General features: G+C 48.4%; 1 protein-coding gene across 1 annotated transcript in view; it reads right to left on the reverse strand.

The window, feature by feature from the left end:
* Nucleotides 1-19,437, reverse strand: part of LOC135531254 (ryanodine receptor 2-like) — a gene marked incomplete at its 5' end in the record, with an annotated part of 111,308 nt that extends 91,871 nt beyond the window's left edge. The window contains 2 exons of the mRNA XM_064959381.1: nucleotides 18,528-18,632; nucleotides 19,318-19,437. Coding sequence (XP_064815453.1) covers nucleotides 18,528-18,632; nucleotides 19,318-19,437 — 225 coding nt within the window. The remainder of the gene's footprint in view (nucleotides 1-18,527; nucleotides 18,633-19,317) is intronic.
* Nucleotides 19,438-20,601: the final 1,164 nt, after the last annotated feature.

A 20,601-nucleotide genomic window follows, 5' to 3' on the forward strand; every position in this document is an offset into this window, starting at 1 on the left:
GGGCTGAGGAGAGGTGGAGAGGAGCTGAGGAGAGGTGGAGAAGGGCTGAGGAGAGGTGGAGAGGAGCTGAGGAGAGATGGAGAGGAGCTGAGGAGAGGGGCTGAGGAGAGGTGGAGAAGGGCTGAGGAGAGGTGGAGAGGAGCTGAGGAGAGGTGGAGAAGGGCTGAGGAGAGGTGGAGAGGAGCTGAGGAGTGGTGGAGAGGAGCTGAGGAGAGGTGGAGAGGAGCTGAGGAGAGGTGGAGAGGAGCTGAGGAGAGGAGGAGAGGGGCTGAGGAGAGGTGGAGAGGAGCTGAGGAGAGGTGGAGAAGGGCTGAGGAGAGGTGGAGAAGGGCTGAGGAGAGGTGGAGAGGAGCTGAGGAGAGGTGGAGAGGAGCTGAGGAGAGGTGGAGAGGAGCTGAGGAGAGGAGGAGAGGAGCTGAGGAGAGGAGGAGAGGGGCTGAGGAGAGGTGGAGAGGAGCTGAGGAGAGGTGGAGAGGAGCTGAGGAGAGGTGGAGAGGAGCTGAGGAGAGGAGGAGAGGGGCTGAGGAGAGGTGGAGAGGAGCTGAGGAGAGGTGGAGAAGGGCTGAGGAGAGGAGCTGAGGAGAGGAGGAGAGGGGCTGAGGAGAGATAGAGAGGGGCTGTAGAGAGGTGGAGAGGAGCTGAGGAGAGGTGGAGAGGAGCTGAGGAGAGGTGGAGAAGGGCTGAGGAGAGGTGGAGAGGATCTGAGGAGAGGTGGAGAGGAGCTGAGGAGAGGAGCTGAGGAGAGGAGGAGAGGGGCTGAGGAGAGATAGAGAGGGGCTGTAGAGAGGTGGAGAGGAGCTGAGGAGAGGTGGAGAAGGGCTGAGGAGAGGTGGAGAGGAGCTGAGGAGAGGGGTTGAGGAGAGGTGGAGAGGAGCTGAGGAGAGGTGGAGAGGGGCTGAGGAGAGGTGGAGAGGAGCTGAGGAGAGGTGGAGAAGGGCTGAGGAGAGGTGGAGAGGAGCTGAGGAGAGGAGGAGAGGGGCTGAAGAGAGGTGGAGAGGAGCTGAGGAGAGGTGGAGAGGAGCTGAGGAGAGGTGGAGAGGAGCTGAGGAGAGGTGGAGAGGAGCTGAGGAGAGGTGGAGAGGAGCTGAGGAGAGGTGGAGAGGAGCTGAGGAGAGGTGGAGAGGAGCTGAGGAGAGGTGGAGAGGAGCTGAGGAGAGGTGGAGAAGGGCTGAGGAGAGATAGAGAGGAGCTGAGGAGAGATAGAGAGGAGCTGAGGAGAGGGGCTGAGGAGAGGTAACCAGTCATTACTAACCTGGTCCCTCCATCAGTCAGTACTAACCTGGTCCCTCCACCAGTCATTACTAACCTGGTCCCTCCATCAGTTATTACTAACCTGGTCCCTCCATCAGTCATTACTAACCTGGTCCCTCCACCAGTCATTACTAACCTGGTCCCTCCATCAGTCATTACTAACCTGGTCCCCCCATCAGTCATTACTAACCTGGTCCCTCCATCAGTCATTACTAACCTGGTTCCTCCATCAGTCATTACTAACCTGGTTCCTCCATCAGTCATTACTGACCTGGTCCCTCCATCAGTCATTACTAACCTGGTTCCTCCATCAGTCATTACTAACCTGGTTCCTCCATCAGTCATTACTAACCTGGTCCCTCCATCAGTCATTACTAACCTGGTCCCTCCATCAGTCATTACTAACCTGGTCCCTCCATCAGTCATTACTAACCTGGTTCCTCCATCAGTCATTACTAACCTGGTCCCTCCACCAGTCATTACTAACCAGGTCCCTCCATCAGTCATTACAAACCTGGTTCCTCCATCAGTCATTACTAACCTGGTTCCTCCATCAGTCATTACTAACCTGGTCCCTCCATCAGTCATTACTAACCTGGTCCCTCCATCAGTCATTACTAACCTGGTCCCTCCATCAGTCATTACTAACCTGGTCCCTCCACCAGTCATTACTAACCTGGTCCCTCCATCAGTCATTACTAACCTGGTTCCTCCATCAGTCATTACTAACCTGGTTCCTCCATCAGTCATTACTAACCTAGTCCCTCCATCAGTCAGTACTAACCTGGTCCCTCCATCAGTCATTACTAACCTGGTCCCTCCATCAGTTATTACTAACCTGGTCCCTCTACCAGTCATTACTAACCTGGTTCCTCCATCAGTCATTACTAACCTGGTTCCTCCATCAGTCATTACTAACCTGGTTCCTCCATCAGTCATTACTAACCTGGTCCCTCCATCAGTTATTACTAACCTGGTCCCTCCATCAGTTATTACTAACCTGGTCCCTCCATCTGTCAGTACTAACCTGGTCCCTCCATCAGTCATTACTAACATGGTCCCTCCATCAGTCAGCACTAACCTGGTCCCCCCATCAGTCATTACTAACCTGGTCCCTCCATCAGTCATTACTAACCTGGTTCCTCCATCAGTCATTACTAACCTGGTCCCTCCATCAGTCATTACTAACCTGGTCCCTCCATCAGTCAGCACTAACCTGGTCCCTCCATCAGTCATTACTAACCTGGTCCCTCCATCAGTGATTACTAACCTGGTCCCTCCATCAGTCATTACTAACCTGGTCCCTCCATCAGTCATTACTAACCTGGTCCCTCCATCAGTCATTACTAACCTGGTCCCTCCATCAGTCATTACTAACCTGGTCCCTCCATCAGTCATTACTAACCTGGTCCCTCCATCAGTCATTACTAACCTGGTCCCTCCATCAGTCAGTACTAACCTGGTTCCTCCATCAGTCATTACTAACCTGGTCCCTCCATCAGTCATTACTAACCTGGTTCCTCCATCAGTCATTACTAACCTGGTCCCTCCACTCCATCAGTCATTACTAACCTGGTCCCTCTATCAGTCATTACAAACCTGGTCCCTCCATCAGTCATTACAAACCTGGTCCCTCCATCAGTCATTACTAACCTGGTCCCTCCATCAGTCATTACTAACCTAGTCCCTCCATCAGTCATTACTAATCTGGTCCCTCCATCAGTCATTACTAACCTGGTTCCTCCATCAGTCAGTACTAACCTGGTCCCTCCACCAGTTATTACTAACCTGGTTCCTCCATCAGTTATTACTAACCTAGTCCCTCCATCAGTCATTACTAACCTGGTCCCTCCATCAGTCATTACTAACCTGGTCCCTCCATCAGTCATTACTAACCTGGTCCCTCCATCAGTCATTACTAACCTGGTCCCCCCATCAGTCATTACTAACCTGGTTCCTCCATCAGTCATTACTAACCTGGTCCCTCCATCAGTCATTACTAACCTGGTCCCTCCATCAGTCAGCACTAACCTGGTCCCTCCATCAGTCATTACTAACCTGGTCCCTCCAACAGTGATTACTAACCTGGTCCCTCCATCAGTCATTACTAACCTGGTCCCTCCATCAGTCATTACTAACCTGGTCCCTCCATCAGTCATTACTAACCTGGTCCCTCCATCAGTCATTACTAACCTGGTCCCTCCATCAGTCATTACTAGCCTGGTCCCTCCATCAGTCATTACTAACCTGGTTCCTCCATCAGTCATTACTAACCTGGTCCCTCCACTCCATCAGTCATTACTAACCTGGTCCATCTATCAGTCATTACAAACCTGGTCCCTCCATCAGTCATTACAAACCTGGTCCCTCCATCAGTCATTACTAACCTGGTCCCTCCATCAGTCAATACTAACCTGGTCCCTCCATCAGTCATTACTAACCTAGTCCCTCCATCAGTCATTACTAATCTGGTCCCTCCATCAGTCATTACTAACCTGGTTCCTCCATCAGTCAGTACTAACCTGGTCCCTCCACCAGTTATTACTAACCTGGTTCCTCCATCAGTTATTACTAACCTAGTCCCTCCATCAGTTATTACTAACCTAGTCCCTCCATCAGTCATTACTAACCTGGTCCCTCCATCAGTCATTACTAACCTGGTTCCTCCATCAGTCATTACTAACCTGGTTCCTCCATCAGTCATTACTAACCTGGTCCCTCCATCAGTCATTACTAACCTGGTCCCTCCATCAGTCATTACTAACCTGGTCCCTCTACCAGTCATTACTAACCTGGTCCCTCTACCAGTCATTACTAACCTGGTCCCTCTACCAGTCATTACAAACTGGTCCCTCCATCAGTCATTACTAACCTGGTCCCTCCATCAGTCATTACTAACCTGGTTCCTCCATCAGTCATTACTAACCTGGTCCCTCCATCAGTCATTACTAACCTGGTCCCTCCATCAGTCATTACTAACCTGGTTCCTCCATCAGTCATTACTAACCTGGTCCCTCCATCAGTCATTACTAACCTGGTCCCTCCATCAGTCATTACTAACCTGGTCCCTCTACCAGTCATTACTAACCTGGTCCCTCTACCAGTCATTACTAACCTGGTCCCTCTACCAGTCATTACTAACCTGGTCCCTCCATCAGTCATTACTAACCTGGTCCCTCCATCAGTCATTACTAACCTGGTCCCTCCATCAGTCATTACTAACCTGGTTCCTCCACTCCATCAGTCATTACTAACCTGGTACCTCCATCAGTCATTACTAACCTGGTCCCTCCATCAGTCATTACTAACCTGGTCCCTCCATCAGTCATTACTAACCTGGTCCCTCCATCAGTCATTACTAACCTGGTTCCTCCATCAGTCATTACTAACCTGGTCCCTCCATCAGTCATTACTAACCTGGTTCCTCCATCAGTTATTACTAACCTGGTTCCTCCATCAGTCATTACTAACCTGGTCCCTCCATCAGTCATTACTAACCTGGTTCCTCCATCAGTCATTACTAACCTGGTTCCTCCATCAGTCATTACTAACCTGGTTCCTCCATCAGTCATTACTAACCTGGTTCCTCCATCAGTCATTACTAACCTGGTTCCTCCATCAGTCAGTACTAACCTGGTCCCTCCATCAGTCATTACTAACCTGGTTCCTCCATCAGTCATTACTAACCTGGTCCCTCCACCAGTCATTACTAACCTGGTCCCTCCATCAGTCATTACTAACCTGGTTCCTCCATCAGTCATTACTAACCTGGTCCCTCCATCAGTTATTACTAACCTGGTCCCTCTATCAGTTATTACTAACCTGGTTCCTCCACAGGCCATAGCTGTAATTCTGTTTGACTGTTAGACTGTAACTACTGAAGCTATTCAGTTACATGTTCTCTTTTTTCAGGTTGAGCTCTCACTCTTCAGCATGCTGGGAGTGCTGTGCACGGTTTACACATTAAATGTTGAGCTCTCACTCTTGCTGCTTCTCTTCCAATCTCTCTTGGTCTTTTATCTTTCCGCCAACACACAGTCACATCCTCTCCTTCTACCTGCCTCTCTGTATCTCTACCCCCCCCACCTCTCCTTCTACCTGCCTCTCTGTATCTCTACCCCCCCACCTCTGTTTCTACCTGCCTCTCTGTATCTCTACCCCCCCACCTCTCCTTCTACCTGCCTCTCTGTATCTCTACCCCCCACCTCTCCTTCTACCTGCCTCTCTGTATCTCTACCCCCCACCTCTCCTTCTACCTGCCTCTCTGTATCTCTACCCCCCACCTCTCCTTCTACCTGCCTCTCTGTATCTCCACCCCCCACCTCTCCTTCTACCTGCCTCTCTGTATCTCTACCCCCACCTCTCCTTCTACCTGCCTCTCTGTATCTCTACCCCCCCACCTCTACTTCTACCTGCCTCTCTGTATCTCTACCCCCCACCTCTCCTTCTACCTGCCTCTCTGTATCTCTACCCCCACCTTTCCTTCTACCTGCCTCTCTGTATCTCCACCCCCCCCACCTCTCCTTCTACCTGCCTCTCTGTATCTCTACCCCCCACCTCTCCTTCTACCTGCCTCTCTGTATCTCTACCCCCCACCTCTCCTTCTACCTGCCTCTCTGTATCTCTACCCCCACCTCTCCTTCTACCTGCCTCTCTGTATCTCTACCCCCCCACCTCTCCTTCTACCTGCCTCTCTGTATCTCTACCCCCACCTCTCCTTCTACCTGCCTCTCTGTATCTCTACCCCCACCTCTCCTTCTACCTGCCTCTCTGTATCTCTACCCCCCCACCTCTCCTTCTACCTGCCTCTCTGTATCTCTACCCCCCACCTCTCCTTCTACCTGCCTCCCTGTATCTCTACCCCCCCACCTCTCCTTCTACCTGACTCTAACTGACTCTGACGCCAACTGTTTGACTGGCTGGCTGGCTGGCTGACTGGGTGACTGATTGACTGACTGGCTGGCTGACTGGCTGACTGGGTGACTGACTAACTAACTGGCTGGCAGACTGGGTAACTGACTAACTGACTGACTGGGTACTGACTAACTGACTGACTAATGGGCTGACTGACTGACTGGGTAACTGACTAACTGACTGACTAACTGACTGGGTAACTGACTAACTGACTGACTGACTAACTGACTGGGTAACTGACTAACTGACTGACTGACTAACTGACTGGGTAACAGACTAACTGACTAACTGGGTAACAGACTAACTGACTGACTGGGTAACAGACTGACTGACTGGGTAACATACTGACTGACTGGGTAACAGACTAACTGACTGACTGGGTAACAGACTAACTGACTGGGTAACATACTAACTGACTGGGTAACAGACTAACTAACTGACTGGGTAACAGACTAACTGACTGACTGGGTAACAGACTAACTAACTGACTGGGTAACAGACTAACTGACTGACTGGGTAACAGACTAACTGACTGGGTAACATACTAACTGACTGGGTAACAGACTAACTAACTGACTGGGTAACAGACTAACTGACTGACTGGGTAACAGACTAACTGACTGGGTAACATACTAACTGACTGGGTAAAAGACTAACTGACTGACTGGGTAACAGACTAACTGACTGACTGGGTAACAGACTAACTAACTGACTGGGTAACAGACTAACTGACTGACTGGGTAACAGACTAACTGACTGGGTAACATACTAACTGACTGGGTAACAGACTAACTAACTGACTGGGTAACAGACTAACTGACTGACTGGGTAACAGACTAACTAACTGACTGGGTAACAGACTAACTGACTGGGTAACATACTAACTGACTGGGTAACAGACTAACTAACTGACTGGGTAACAGACTAACTGACTGACTGGGTAACAGACTAACTAACTGACTGGGTAAAAGACTAACTGACTGGGTAACATACTAACTGACTGGGTAACAGACTAACTGACTGACTGGGTAACAGACTAACTGACTGGGTAACAGACTAACTGACTAACTGACTGGGTAACAGACTAACTGACTGACTGGGTAACAGACTAACTGACTGACTGGGTAACAGACTAACTGACTGGGTAACAGACTAACTGACTAACTGACTGGGTAACAGACTAACTGACTGACTGGGTAACAGACTAACTGACTGACTACCTGACTGACTGGGTAACAGACTAACTGACTGGGTAACAGACTAACTAACTGACTGGGTAACAGACTAACTAACTGACTGGGTAACAGACTAACTAACTGACTGGGTAACATACTGACTGACTGGGTAACAGACTAACTAACTGACTGGGTAACAGACTAACTAACTGACTGGGTAACAGACTAACTGACTGACTGGGTAACAGACTAACTGACTGACTGGGTAACAGACTAACTGACTGACTGGGTAACAGACTAACTAACTGACTGGGTAACAGACTAACTAACTGACTGGGTAACAGACTAACTGACTGACTGGGTAACAGACTAACTGACTGACTGGGTAACAGACTAACTAACTGACTGGGTAACAGACTAACTGACTGGGTAACAGACTAACTGACTGGGTAACAGACTAACTGACTGACTGGGTAACAGACTAACTGACTGACTGGGTAACAGACTAACTAACTGACTGGGTAACATACTGACTGACTGGGTAACAGACTAACTAACTGACTGGGTAACAGACTAACTGACTGACTGGGTAACAGACTAACTGACTGACTGGGTAACAGACTAACTAACTGACTGGGTAACAGACTAACTGACTGGGTAACAGACTAACTGACTGGGTAACAGACTAACTGACTGGGTAACAGACTAACTGACTGGGTAACAGACTAACTGACTGACTGGGTAACAGACTAACTGACTGACTGGGTAACAGACTAACTGACTGACTGGGTAACAGACTAACTAACTGACTGGGTAACATACTGACTGACTGGGTAACAGACTAACTAACTGACTGGGTAACAGACTAACTGACTGGGTAACAGACTAACTGACTGACTGGGTAACAGACTAACTGACTGACTGGGTAACAGACTAACTGACTGGGTAACAGACTAACTGACTGACTGGGTAACAGACTAACTAACTGACTGGGTAACAGACTAACTAACTGACTGGGTAACATACTAACTAACTGACTGGGTAACAGACTAACTAACTGACTGGGTAACAGACTAACTAACTGACTGGGTAACAGACTAACTGACTGGGTAACAGACTAACTGACTGACTAACTGACTAACTGACTGACTAACTGACTGACTAACTGACTGGGTAACTGACTGGGTAACAGACTAACTGACTGACTGACTAACTGACTGGGTAACTGACTAACTAACTGGGTAACAGACTGTCTAACTGACTGACTGACTGGGTAACTGACTAACTAACTGGGTAACAGACTGTCTAACTGACTGACTGACTGGGTAACTGACTAACTAACTGGGTAACAGACTGTCTAACTGACTAACTAACTGGGTAACAGACTAACTGACTGACTGGGTAACTGACTGGGTAACAGACTGACTAACTGACTGGGTAACAGACTAACTGACTGGGTAACAGACTAACTGACTGACTAACTGACTAACTGACTGACTAACTGACTGACTAACTGACTGGGTAACTGACTGGGTAACAGACTAACTGACTGACTGACTAACTGACTGGGTAACTGACTAACTAACTGGGTAACAGACTGTCTAACTGACTGACTGACTGGGTAACTGACTAACTAACTGGGTAACAGACTGTCTAACTGACTAACTAACTGGGTAACTGACTAACTGGGTAACTGACTAACTGGGTAACTGACTAACTGACTGACTGACTATCTGACTGGGTAACTGACTAACTGACTGGCTACCTGACTGACTGACTGACTGGGTAACTGACAAACTGACTGGGTAACTGACAAACTGACTGGGTAACTGACTAACTGACTGACTGACTGACTGACTGACTAACCGACTAACTGACTGGGTAACAGACTAACTGACTGACTAACTGACTAACTGACTGACTAACTGACTGACTAACTGACTGGGTAACTGACTGGGTAACTGACTGGGTAACAGACTAACTGACTGACTGACTAACTGACTGGGTAACTGACTAACTAACTGGGTAACAGACTGTCTAACTGACTGACTGACTGGGTAACTGACTAACTAACTGGGTAACAGACTGTCTAACTGACTAACTGGGTAACTGACTAACTGGGTAACTGACTAACTGGGTAACTGACTAACTGGGTAACTGACTAACTGGGTAACTGACTAACTGACTGACTGACTATCTGACTGGGTAACTGACTGGGTAACTGACTAACTGACTGGCTACCTGACTGACTAACTGACTAACTGACTGACTGACTGACTGACTGACTTACTGGGTAACTGACAAACTGACTGGGTAACAGACTAACTGACTGGGTAACTGACAAACTGACTGGGTAACTGACTAACTGACTGACTGACTGACTGACTGACTAACTGAGTGGGTAACTGACTAACTAACTGGGTAACAGACTGTCTAACTGACTGACTGACTAACTGACGAACTGACTGACTGACTAACTGACTGGGTAACTGACTAACTGACTGACGAACTGACTGACCAACTGACTGACTAACTGACTAACTGACTGACTAACTGACTAACTGACTGACTGACTGACTGACTGACTAACTGACTGGGTAACAGACTAACTGACTGACTGACTAACTGAGTGGGTAACTGACTAACTGACTGGGTAACTGACTAACTGACTGACTGACTGACTGACTGACTGACTGACTGACTAACTGACTGGGTAACAGACTAACTGACTGACTGACTAACTGAGTGGGTAACTGACTAACTGACTGGGTAACTGACTAACTAACTGGGTAACAGACTGTCTAACTGACTGACTGACTAACTGACGAACTGACTGACTGACTAACTGACTGGGTAACTGACTAACTGACTGACGAACTGACTGACCAACTGACTGACTAACTGACGAACTGACTGATTGACGAACTGACTTACTAACTGACTGGGTAACTGACTGACTGACTGACTGACTGACTGACTGACTGACTAACAGATTGACTAACTGACTAACTGACAAACTAACAGACTGACTAACTGACGAACTGACTGACTGACTAACTGACTGGGTAACTGACTAACTGACTGGGTAACTGACTAACTGACTGACTAACTGACTAGGTAACTGACTGGGTAACTGACTGACTGACTGACTAACTGACTAGGTAACTAACTGGGTAACTGACTGACTGGGTAACTGACTAACTGACTGACTGACTGGGTAACTAACTAACTAACTGACTAACTGACTGACTGACTGACTGACTGACTGACTGGGTAACTGACTAACTGACTGACTAACTGACTGACTGACTGACTGACTAACTAACTGACTAACTGACTGACTAACTGACTGACTGACTGACTAACTGACTGACTAACTAACTAACTGACTAACTGACTAACTGACTGACTGACTGGGTAACTGACTAACTAACTGACTGACTGACTGACTGACTGACTGACTGGGTAACTGACTAACTAACTGACTGACTGACTGACTGACTGGGTAACTGACTAACTAACTGGGTAACTGACTGACTGGGTAACTGACTAACTAACTGACTGACTGACTGACTGACTGACTAACTAACTGGGTAACTGACTGACTGGGTAACTGACTAACTGACTGACTGACTGGGTAACTAACTGATTGACTGACTGACTGGGTAACTGACTAACTAACTGACTGACTAACTGACTGGGTAACTGACTGACTGAATGACTAACTGACTGACTGACTGACTGACTGGGTAACTGACTAACTAACTGACTGACTAACTGACTGGGTAACTGACTGACTGACTGACTAACTGACTGACTGACTAACTGACTGGGTAACTGACTGATTGACTGACTGACTAACTAACTGACTGACTGACTGACTGACTAACTGACTGGGTAACTGACTGACTGACTGACTAACTGACTGACTGACTGACTGACTGGGTAACTGACTAACGGATGGGCTGGCTGGCTGGCTGGCTGATTGTTTCTGGGCTCCCTGACTCCCAGTACTGCCCTTGAATACACTTCTGGCTCAGAGAGAGCACAATTTAATTAGCCAAGTTATTCATAGATAGAAAGGTGATTATAAAAAGTTAATTACAGAAATGCAAGTCATGATGGAATACGGCACCGCATCTCAGTCTCCGATACGTTCTGCAACATCATATACAACGTTTAAATCTGCATATACCACACCCCTTTACATCATCTCAGTCTCTGATACGTTCTGCAACATCATATACAACGTTTAAATCTGCATATACCACAACCCTTTACATCATCTCAGTCTCTGATACGTTCTGCAACATCAAATACAACGTTTAAATCTGCATATACCACACCCCTTTACCGCATCTCAGTCTCTGATACGTTCTGCAACATCATATACAACGTTTAAATCTGCATATACCACAACCCTTTACATCATCTCAGTCTCTGATACGTTCTGCAACATCAAATACAACGTTTAAATCTGCATATACCACACCCCTTTACATCATCTCAGTCTCTGATACGTTCTGCAACATCATATACAACGTTTAAATCTGCATATACCACACCCCTTTACAGCATCTCAGTCTCTGATACGTTCTGCAACATCATATACAACGTTTAAATCTGCATATACCACACCCCTTTACATCATCTCAGTCTCTGATACGTTCTGCAACATCATATACAACGTTTAAATCTGCATATACCACACCCCTTTACATCATCTCAGTCACTGATACGTTCTGCAACATCATATACAACGTTTAAATCTGCATATACCACACCCCTTTACATCATCTCAGTCTCTGATACGTTCTGCAACATCATATACAACGTTTAAATCTGCATATACCACACACCTTTACATCATCTCAGTCTCTGATACGTTCTGCAACATCATATACAAAGTTTAAATCTGCATATACCACACCCCTTTACATCATCTCAGTCTCTGATACGTTCTGCAACATAATATACAATGTTTAAATCTGCATATACCACACCCCTTTACATCATCTCAGTCTCTGATACGTTCTGCAACATCATTTACAACGTTTAAATCTGCACTGAAGTTCTGCACAAAATAACATCACATCATAGAACTGTAGTCATCTAAACAAACCCTTTACATGGGCTGTGGACTGGACTATATCAGGGGCAACCACAAGACTATATCAGGGACAACAACAGGACTATATCAGGGACAACCACAGGACTATATCAGGGACAACCACAGGACTATATCAGGTACAACCACAGGACTATATCAGGTACAACCACAGGACTATATCAGGGACAACCACAGGACTATATCAGGGGCAACCACAGGACTATATCAGGGACAACCACAGGACTATATCAGGGACAACCACAGGACTATATCAGGGACAACAACAGGACTATATCAGGGACAACCACAGGACTATATCAGGTACAACCACAGGACTATATCAGGTACAACCACAGGACTATATCAGGGACAACCACATGACTATATCAGGGACAACCACAGGGACAACCACAGGACTATATCAGGGACAACCACAGGACTATATCAGGGACAACCACAGGACTATATCAGGGACAACCACAGGGACAACCACAGGACTATATCAGGGACAACCACAGGACTATATCAGGGACAACCACAGGACTATATCAGGGACAACCACAGGACTATATCAGGGACAACCACAGGGACAACCACAGGACTATATCAGGGACAACCACAGGACTATATCAGGGACAACCACAGGACTATATCAGGGACAACCACAGGACTATATCAGGGGCAACCACAGGACTATATCAGGGACAACCACAGGACTATATCAGGTACAACCACAGGACTATATCAGGGACAACCACAGGACAATATCAGGGACAACCACAGGACTATATCAGGGACAACCACAGGGACAACCACAGGACTATATCAGGGTCAACCACAGGGACAACCACAGGACTATAACAGGGACAACCACAGGACTATAACAGGGACAACCACAGGACTATATCAGGGACAACCACAGGACTATATCAGGGACAACCACAGGACTATATCAGGGACAACCACAGGACTATAACAGGGACAACCACAGGACTATATCAGGGACAAACACAGGACTATATCAGGGACAACCACAGGACTATATCAGGGGCAACCACTGGACTATATCAGGGGCAACCACAGGGACTATAACAGGGACAACCACAGGACTATAACAGGGACAACCACAGGACTATATCAGGGACAACCACAGGACTATATCAGGGACAACCACATGACTATATCAGGGACAACCACAGGGACAACCACAGGACTATATCAGGGACAACCACAGGACTATATCAGGGACAACCACAGGACTATATCAGGGACAACCACAGGACTATATCAGGGACAACCACAGGACAATATCAGGGACAACCACAGGACTATATCAGGGACAACCACAGGACTATATCAGGGACAACCACAGGACTATATCAGGGACAACCACAGGGACAACCACAGGACTATATCAGGGACAACCACAGGACTATATCAGGGACAACCACAGGACAATATCAGGGACAACCACAGGACTATATCAGGGACAACCACAGGACTATATCAGGGACAACCACAGGACTATATCAGGGACAACCACAGGACTATATCAGGGACAACCACAGGACTATATCAGGGACAACCACAGGACTATATCAGGGACAACCACAGGACTATATCAGGGACAACCACAGGACTATATCAGGGACAACCACAGGACTATATCAGGGACAACCACAGGACTATATCAGGGACAACCACAGGACTATATCAGGGACAACCACAGGACTATATCAGGGACAACCACAGGACTATATCAGGGACAACCACAGGACTATATCAGGGACAACCACAGGACTATATCAGGGGCAACCACAGGACTATATCAGGGACAACCACAGGACTATATCAGGGACAACCACAGGACTATATCAGGGGCAACCACAGGACTATAACAGGGACAACATCAGGGACAACCACAGGACTATATCAGGGACAACCACAGGACTATAACAGGGACAACCACAGGACTATATCAGGGACAACCACAGGGACTATATCAGGGGCAACCACAGGACTATATCAGGGACAACCACATGACTATATCAGGGACAACCACAGGACTATATCAGGGACAACATCAGGGACAACCACAGGACTATATCAGGGACAACCACAGGACTATAACAGGGACAACCACAGGACTATATCAGGGACAACCACAGGGACTATATCAGGGGCAACCACAGGACTATATCAGGGACAACCACAGGACTATATCAGGGACAACCACAGGACTATATCAGGGACAACAACAGGGACAACCACAGGACTATATCAGGGACAACCACAGGACTATATCAGGGACAACCACAGGGACAACCACAGGACTATATCAGGGACAACCACAGGACTATATCAGGGACAACAACAGGGACAACCACAGGACTATAACAGGGACAACCACAGGACTATATCAGGGACAACCACAGGACTATATCAGGGACAACCACAGGACTATATCAGGGACAACCACAGGACTATATCAGGGACAACCACAGGACTATATCAGGGACAACCACAGGACTATATCAGGGACAACCACAGGACTATATCAGGGACAACCACAGGACTATATCAGGGGCAACCACAGGGACAACCACAGGACTATAACAGGGACAACCACAGGGCTATATCAGGGACAACCACAGGACTATATCAGGGACAACCACAGGACTATAACAGGGACAACCACAGGACTATATCAGGGACAACCACAGGACTATATCAGGGACAACCACAGGACTATATCAGGGACAACCACAGGACTATATCAGGGACAACCACAGGACAATATCAGGGACAACCACAGGACTATATCAGGGACAACCACAGGACTATATCAGGGACAACCACAGGACTATATCAGGGACAACCACAGGGACAACCACAGGACTATATCAGGGACAACCACAGGGACAACCACAGGACTATATCAGGGACAACCACAGGGACAACCACAGGACTATATCAGGGACAACCACAGGACTATATCAGGGACAACCACAGGGACAACCACAGGACTATATCAGGGACAACCACAGGACTATATCAGGGACAACCACAGGACAATATCAGGGACAACCACAGGACTATATCAGGGACAACCACAGGACTATATCAGGGGCAACCACAGGACTATATCAGGGGCAACCACAGGACTATATCAGGGGCAACCACAGGACTATATCAGGGACAACCACAGGGACAACCACAGGACTATATCAGGGGCAACCACAGGACTATAACAGGGACAACCACATGACTATAACAGGGACAACCACAGGACTATATCAGGGACAACCACAGGGACAACCACAGGACTATATCAGGGACAAACACAGGACTATAACAGGGACAACCACATGACTATAACAGGGACAACCACAGGACTATATCAGGGACAACCACAGGACTATATCAGGGACAACCACAGGACTATATCAGGGACAACCACAGGACTATATCAGGGACAACCACAGGACTATATCAGGGACAACCACAGGACTATATCAGGGACAACCACAGGACTATATCAGGGACAACCACAGGACTATATCAGGGGCAACCACAGGGACAACCACAGGACTATATCAGGGACAACCACAGGACTATATCAGGGACAACCACAGGACTATATCAGGGACAACCACAGGACTATATCAGGGACAACCACAGGACTATATCAGGGACAACCACAGGACTATATCAGAGACAACCACAGGACTATATCAGGGACAACCACAGGACTATATCAGGGACAACCACAGGACTATATCAGGGACAACCACAGGACTATATCAGGGACAACCACAGGGACAACCACAGGACTATATCAGGGACAACCACAGGACTATATCAGGGACAACCACAGGACTATATCAGGGGCAACCACAGGACTATATCAGGGACAACCACAGGACTATATCAGGGACAACCACAGGACTATATCAGGGGCAACCACAGGACTATATCAGGGGCAACCACAGGACTATATCAGGGACAACCACAGGGACAACCACAGGACTATATCAGGGACAACCACAGGACTATATCAGGGACAACCACAGGACTATATCAGGGACAACCACAGGACTATATCAGGGACAACCACAGGACTATATCAGGGACAACCACAGGACTATATCAGGGACAACCACAGGACTATATCAGGGACAACCACAGGACTATATCAGGGACAACCACAGGACTATATCAGGGACAACCACAGGACTATATCAGGGACAACCACAGGACTATATCAGGGACAACCACAGGACTATATCAGGGACAACCACAGGACTATATCAGGGACAACCACAGGACTATATCAGGGGCAACCACAGGGACAACCACAGGACTATATCAGGGGCAACCACAGGGACAACCACAGGACTATATCAGGGGCAACCACAGGACTATATCAGGGACAACCACAGGACTATATCAGGGACAACCACAGGACTATATCAGGGACAACCACATGACTATATCAGGGACAACCACAGGACAACCACGGGGACAACCACAGGACTATAACAGGGACAACCACAGGGACAACCACAGGACAACCACAGGGACAACCACAGGACTATATCAGGGACAACCACAGGACTATATCAGGGACAACCACAGGACTATAACAGGGACAACCACAGGACTATATCAGGGACAACCACAGGACAACCACGGGGACAACCACAGGACTATATCAGGGGCAAACACAGGGACAACCACAGGGACAACCACAGGGACAACCACAGGACTATATCAGGGGCAACCACAGGACTATAGCAGGGACAACCACAGGACTATATCAGGGACAACCACAGGACAACCACAGGGACAACCACAGGGACATCCACAGGGACAACCACAGGACAACCACAGGGACAACCACAGGGACATCCACAGGGACAACCACAGGGACAACCACAGGTCAACCACAGGGACAACCACAGGGACATCCACAGGGACAACCACAGGGACAACCACAGGGACAACCACAGGGACAACCACAGGGACAACCACAGGGACAACCACAGGGACAACCACAGGACTATATCAGGGGCAAACACAGGGACAACCACAGGGACAACCACAGGGACATCCACAGGGACAACCACAGGGACAACCACAGGGACAACCACAGGGACAACCACAGGGACAACCACAGGACTATATCAGGGACAACCACAGGACAACCACAGGGACAACCACAGGGACATCCACAGGGACAACCACAGGACAACCACAGGGACAACCACAGGGACATCCACAGGGACAACCACAGGGACAACCACAGGTCAACCACAGGGACAACCACAGGGACATCCACAGGGACAACCACAGGGACAACCACAGGGACAACCACAGGGACAACCACAGGGACATCCACAGGGACAACCACAGGACAACCACAGGGACAACCACAGGGACATCCACAGGGACAACCACAGGGACAACCACAGGTCAACCACAGGGACAACCACAGGGACATCCACAGGGACAACCACAGGGACAACCACAGGGACAACCACAGGCACAACCACAGGGACAACCACAGGGACAACCACAGGACAACCACAGGGACAACCACAGGGACAACCACAGGGACAACCACAGGGACAACCACAGGGACAACCACAGGCACAACCACAGGGACAACCACAGGGACAACCACAGGGACAACCACAGGCACAACCACAGGGACAACCACAGGGACAACCACAGGGACAACCACAGGACAACCACAGGGACAACCACAGGGACAACCACAGGGACAACCACAGGACAACCACAGGGACAACCACAGGGACAACCACAGGGACAACCACAGGGACAACCACAGGGACAACCACAGGCACAACCACAGGGACAACCACAGGGACAACCACAGGGACAACCACAGGGACAACTACAGGGACAACTACAGGGACAACCACAGGGACAACTACAGGGACAACCACAGGGACAACCACAGGGACAACCACAGGACAACCACAGGGACAACCACAGGGACAACCTGATAGATATATACGTAGATAGATAGGTAGGTCTTGGTGTGTACTCACCCCTTCTGCCTTCTCCTCTGTGTTGGCCAGCATCTCCTGCAGGGCCCTGACGGAGAGGGACTGCTCCAGGACAAACGTACAGATGGACAGGTCTGGAGGGACATTCTGGAAGAGAACACAGCCAGGTTAGAAGGGAACTGTAGTCCTGGAGCAGGTCAGTCTGGGAGATGTAGTCCAGTCAAAGGATAAACAGCCAGGTTTGAAGGGAACTGTAGTCCTGGAGCAGGTCAGTCTGGGAGATGTAGTCCAGTCAAAGGATAAACAGCCAGGTTTGAAGAGAACTGTAGTCCTGGAGCAGGTCAGTCTGGGAGATGTAGTCCAGTCAAAGGATAAACAGCCAGGTCAGAAGGGAACTGTAGTCCTGGAGCAGGTCAGTCTGGGAGATGTAGTCCAATCAAAGGATAAACAGCCAGATTAGAGGGGAACTGTAGTCCTGGAGCAGGTCAGTCTGGGAGATGTAGTCCAGTCAAAGGATAAACAGCCAGGTTAGAGGGGAACTGTAGTGCTGGAGCAGGTCAGTCTGGGAGATGTAGTCCAGTCAAAGGATAAACAGCCAGGTCAGGAGGGAACTGTAGTCCTGGAGCAGATCAGTCTGGGAGATGTAGTCCAGTCAAAGGATAAACATCCAGGTTTGAGGGGAACTGAGTATCAGCAGTAATCTACAGTCATTTAGACTACGTATCTTGCTTGGGAAAGACCTGAGGCTGGATTGACAAGCACATGCGTAGCCATTCGCCCATACACTACTCCTGATGCAATGCAGTCTGGTAGATGTGGCTCCTGTGTTCACCTTAGAGTTGGATGTTGACTCGAGGAAGCAGAGTCTGTTTCCGAAGCCCTCCGCTGCCAGACACAGCTTCTGCTGCTCCTTGTGGACTGTGGCAGAACACTGCAGGACAACCTCGTCGTCCTGGAGACACAGAGACAGGAAGTAGCAGTTAGAAACACCTGGTCACTGTGGAGTAGAGAGACACAGCAGAGAACCATCACAGAAACCCCTGGTCACTGTGGGGTAGAAAGACACAGCAGAGAACCAACACAGAAACCCCTGGTCACTGTGGGGCATAGAGATACAGCAGAGAACCAACACAGCCTTGTCATCGCCAACGATCTCCAACCTGGGCAACTATCTAAGATGTGAGACCTCCAGAGTCAAGCCTGCTCCACGTGGGGCAGAGAGACACAGCAGAGAACCAACACAGCCTTGTCATCGCCAACGATCTCCAACCTGGGCAACTATCTAAGATGTGAGACCTCCAGAGTCAAGCCTGCTCCACGGTGGGGCAGAGAGACACAGCAGAGAACCAACACAGCCTTGGCATCGCCAACGATCTCCAACCTGGGTAACTATCTAAGATGTGAGACCTCCAGAGTCAAGCCTGCTCCACGTGGGGCAGAGAGACACAGCAGAGAACCAACACAGCCTTGGCATCGCCAACGATCTCCAACCTGGGTAACTATCTAAGATGTGAGACCTCCAGAGTCAAGCCTGCTCCACGGTGGGGTAGAGAGACACAGCAGAGAATCAACACAGCCTTGGCATCGCCAACGATCTCCAACCTGGGTAACTATCTAAGGTGGGCGTCCTCCAGGGAAGCCTTCTGTCTTGACTAACGAGGGCCAAAGGGGCTCTTTTTAACGGAGTAACTGGCAACGGAGCATCTCAGTCAACACACTGCACTCAGCAGCTCCTAGAGGGGTCAGGCTTTACCCCAGCAAACAGGGGTCGTCCTGAGGACATGAGACGTTATCCCACTGACGTGCAGAGAACGTTCTAGGAAAATGCCACCTATAATAAATATATATCTACAACAGACACTTCATTCCACCCATAATAAATATATATCTACAATACAGACACTACATCCCACCTATAATAAATATATATCTACAATACAGACACTACATTCCACCTATAATAAATATATATCTACAATACAGACACTACATCCCACCTATAATAAATATATATCTACAATACAGACACTACATTCCACCTATAATAAATATATATCTACAATACAGACACTACATCCCACCTATAATAAATATATATCTACAATACAGACACTAC

Source organism: Oncorhynchus masou, unplaced genomic scaffold (genome assembly GCF_036934945.1).
Source record: "Oncorhynchus masou masou isolate Uvic2021 unplaced genomic scaffold, UVic_Omas_1.1 unplaced_scaffold_1564, whole genome shotgun sequence".
NCBI lineage: Eukaryota > Metazoa > Chordata > Actinopteri > Salmoniformes > Salmonidae > Oncorhynchus > Oncorhynchus masou.